The sequence below is a fragment of the Dermacentor albipictus genome, chromosome 10, assembly GCF_038994185.2.
Source record: "Dermacentor albipictus isolate Rhodes 1998 colony chromosome 10, USDA_Dalb.pri_finalv2, whole genome shotgun sequence".
Taxonomy (NCBI): domain Eukaryota; kingdom Metazoa; phylum Arthropoda; class Arachnida; order Ixodida; family Ixodidae; genus Dermacentor; species Dermacentor albipictus.
In genome coordinates this window covers 99,156,714-99,159,818 of record NC_091830.1, presented here as the reverse complement: position 1 = coordinate 99,159,818, position 3,105 = coordinate 99,156,714, and the positions used below count along the sequence as shown (strand labels likewise).

At 50.3% G+C, this 3,105-nt stretch overlaps 1 protein-coding gene across 1 annotated transcript; it reads right to left on the bottom strand.

The window, feature by feature from the left end:
• Nucleotides 1-1,174: 1,174 nt before the first annotated feature.
• LOC135908038 (putative nuclease HARBI1) lies at nucleotides 1,175-2,828 on the bottom strand. The gene is made up of 3 exons (XM_065439799.1): nucleotides 2,292-2,828; nucleotides 2,059-2,200; nucleotides 1,175-1,545 (listed from the first exon to the last, which is right to left on the bottom strand). The coding sequence occupies exons 1-3, from the start codon at nucleotides 2,826-2,828 to the stop codon at nucleotides 1,175-1,177; spliced, it is 1,050 nt and encodes a 349-aa protein (XP_065295871.1).
• Between the last annotated feature and the right edge of the window lie 277 nt (nucleotides 2,829-3,105).

The window sequence follows — 3,105 nt, the reverse complement described above, 5'->3', positions numbered from 1 at the left end:
AGCCAGTTGCTATTTCTGCATATTTGTGCAGCGTACAACACTTTCCTTACACGATGCCTGCCGTTACCTGTGAATCTTTCAGATGCAAGAACAATGTGATGCAATATTTATTGCAACTTGTCTGTGATATGTTGCATATGTCTCTACTGCTGCAGTACTCACTGTTCTCGCACTTATTCAATGTAGAGACTGTCGCACGTGATGTGTACATAAACAAGTGTTACCAAAAAAATGTCTATGTTGAAGGGTGAAATAATACGGAAAGGTGCAGTGTTCTGGTGCTTTTATTTGCATGGCGCTACTGCATTTGCAGTGCTAGCTTGCACTGTGGAAATGTAATTACACACTCTGCAATATTCCATTCCCCGAGTTCAGCTATTTACAATTCAGGGCACTTTGTTGAAATGTATCAACTGCTCATGCGTGCCACACTTCACAGGAGCCACAGCATTTGATATGTCCGATGACCAGGTGGACGGCATTTTCGTCACTACAAAGGCACTTTGCGGTTGTTGCGAGACAAACTGGCGCAGGAACTAGAAGTTGCACGTGTAACAGCACGTTCAATGGAGCGGAAGGTGTGACGTACACTGTACATTTTGGCTTTTGGGAGCTTCTCTGCGACGAATACAAAGCAAGTAGACAGGCGTTTCTGTCCATCAACGCGTAAGGGAACACAGAACTTCACCGATACGAGTAGAAATAATTATGACAACTGCAGGCTACATGCATGGCACGCAGGGCATCTAGGTGACGACAGCAGCAACATGCAAATCATGGCAGACCCTTTGAAAATACACTTATTTTTAGCTTGCTTTCAATCTTATATGTCGCCACTAAACATACTGTTTTACTTAGTATAAATGCAGGCCTTACATAACGGTTCACTACACAACTTTTACATTCCTTGACCAGTCATTAATGCTTTGCATTACATAAACATCACCCACAACTTAGCATGGGAAATCTGTCTGCAATTTCACAGCATGAAATGCACAATGCAATTTTTCGGCACATGTTATGCTACAACTGTGTGCATGCACCTAGCGATGCTGACGCTGCTGTTGACGTCGCAGCTGCCGCCGAACACTTCTCAGGTACTGTATGTGCTGCGCACGGGTTGTCCCAAACATTCCAATCACAGAGTCACGGACGGCCCGGCCTCTCAAATAATTCATTCTCGACCCTGTGTTTCGGGCAGACCTTGCGGAATGGGGTCGTCATTACCGCAGAGCTCAGTACTACTGCTGCTGCTGCTGTCGTCATCGCTGTCATCATCGCCCGAGTCTATGTTGCTCTCAGACAGGCGAAGGTTGTGCAACACAGCACATGCCGCGACAACGTTGGCTGCACGTTCCGGCTCGTAGAGGAGGGTGCGATATCGCTGAAGACAGCGGAAACGGCTCTTTAAGTGCCCAATGCACCTCTCCACTACGGAACGCATGGCGCCATGTGCTGTGTTGTACTGCCCCTCGGCTGTCTGCGCTGGAGGATGGCCAGGAACTGGGGTCAGGAGCCACGGCTCCAAGGGGTAGCCACTGTCACCTGCACGAAGATGGAAATAGTACATTGAGTACTCCTCTGACGAGAGGCAAGTTGTAAACTTAGGAAATCTACAGAAAGCTCCAGAAGTGAATCCCAAGTAAAAGCATGAGTTGAGCATGTCCATACCCGACACAAACGGTTAACAAATTTACAAGTGCACTACTCGGTGCCTGCCACAAGCAGAAGAAATCAACACTTGTTGGTACTATCAATGACAGTAGTAGCAGTAGCAGCACTAATGTTTGTTCATTTCTTCTGCTTCTGGCAGGCACTGGGTGTAGTAGCAGCACTAATACGTATTGCTTTCATCTGCTCCTTGCAAGCACATAATGTGCTTGTAACTTAACACTTCGAACATTGACAATGGTGGCAGTCACAATGGTGACAAGGGTGACTTCATTTTTTTTTCCCCGACTTATGTGCTTGTAATTTGGTTAAAAGTTTGGGTTGGAGCGGACACGGCGTTCTGCGCTACTGAAGCGTGACTGCGCCAAAAAAGGTGTTTCGCCTCACCGAGGAGGTATTCTCCGGGATTCACGATGCGGCCCGCTTGAAACCGCCGGCGCAACCATGTCGTGCGCCAGACAAAAGCGTCGTGGTCCGACCCCGGTCGCAGAGGGTCCACGGCCAAGATTTTCATGTCCGCATCGCAGATCTGGTAAAACGTAAACAGAGAAAGTGCCCGATGACATGAGCAACATTACTGTCAAAAAGGATCGGCACCAGAAAACGTGAGGTTTACTTACGAACATGCAGTTGAGGGCGTAGTATCCCTTGCGGCACATGAACGCAGCCTTGCGCTCACCCTTCGGTGCGACAATAGCTACGAGGCTGCCGTCGACGCATCCTATGACACCGGGGATAGCACCGCGCCGAAGAAAGCCTTCCTTTACGGCTGCCTTTTCCTCGGCCGCCTTAGGAAAATGCACCCACTTGTTGCGCGCCCCGGCCTTCACAACAGCCTCTGCCACCCGTCGCACGCACTCGCTCACTGTCGACTGCGACACACGAATCGTCTCCTCGCTCCCAACGGACGCTTGGAAGCTCCCAGTGGCAAAAAAGCGCAGCGCACACAACACCTTCCGCTCCACCGACAGTCCCGTCGCTCGCTCCGCTTCTAGTTCCCCCGCCAGTTCCCCGCACAACAACCGCACCGTTCCCTTCGAGAGTCGAAAATGCCGTCGAAAATGGTCATCCGGCATGTCAAACGCGTCGTCTGGCTCTCCGTGTTCACGTCGGCGACGGCGAAGAGCCACGGCCATAGCAATCAGAGGGGCGGCCATTTTTGTTATGCCTTCGGAAACGACCCTGCCTCTGGCCGTGCCAAATATCCGTGCCTTTTGCTCCGCATAATGAGTGCGTCAACGTCACGATGACGATTACAGTTTTTGCGGGTTCCTGACGTCGCGTGATTGACAGACAAAATGGGCGCGGCCCGGTCATTTTCGACCAATGGCTGCTCAGTGATGGCGGCAAAACGCATAAAAAAAGTAATAGAATTCCTACAAAATAGCAACACTGGCGTCGCACACGTACGAAACCTGGCGTCGGGCGTCAGGG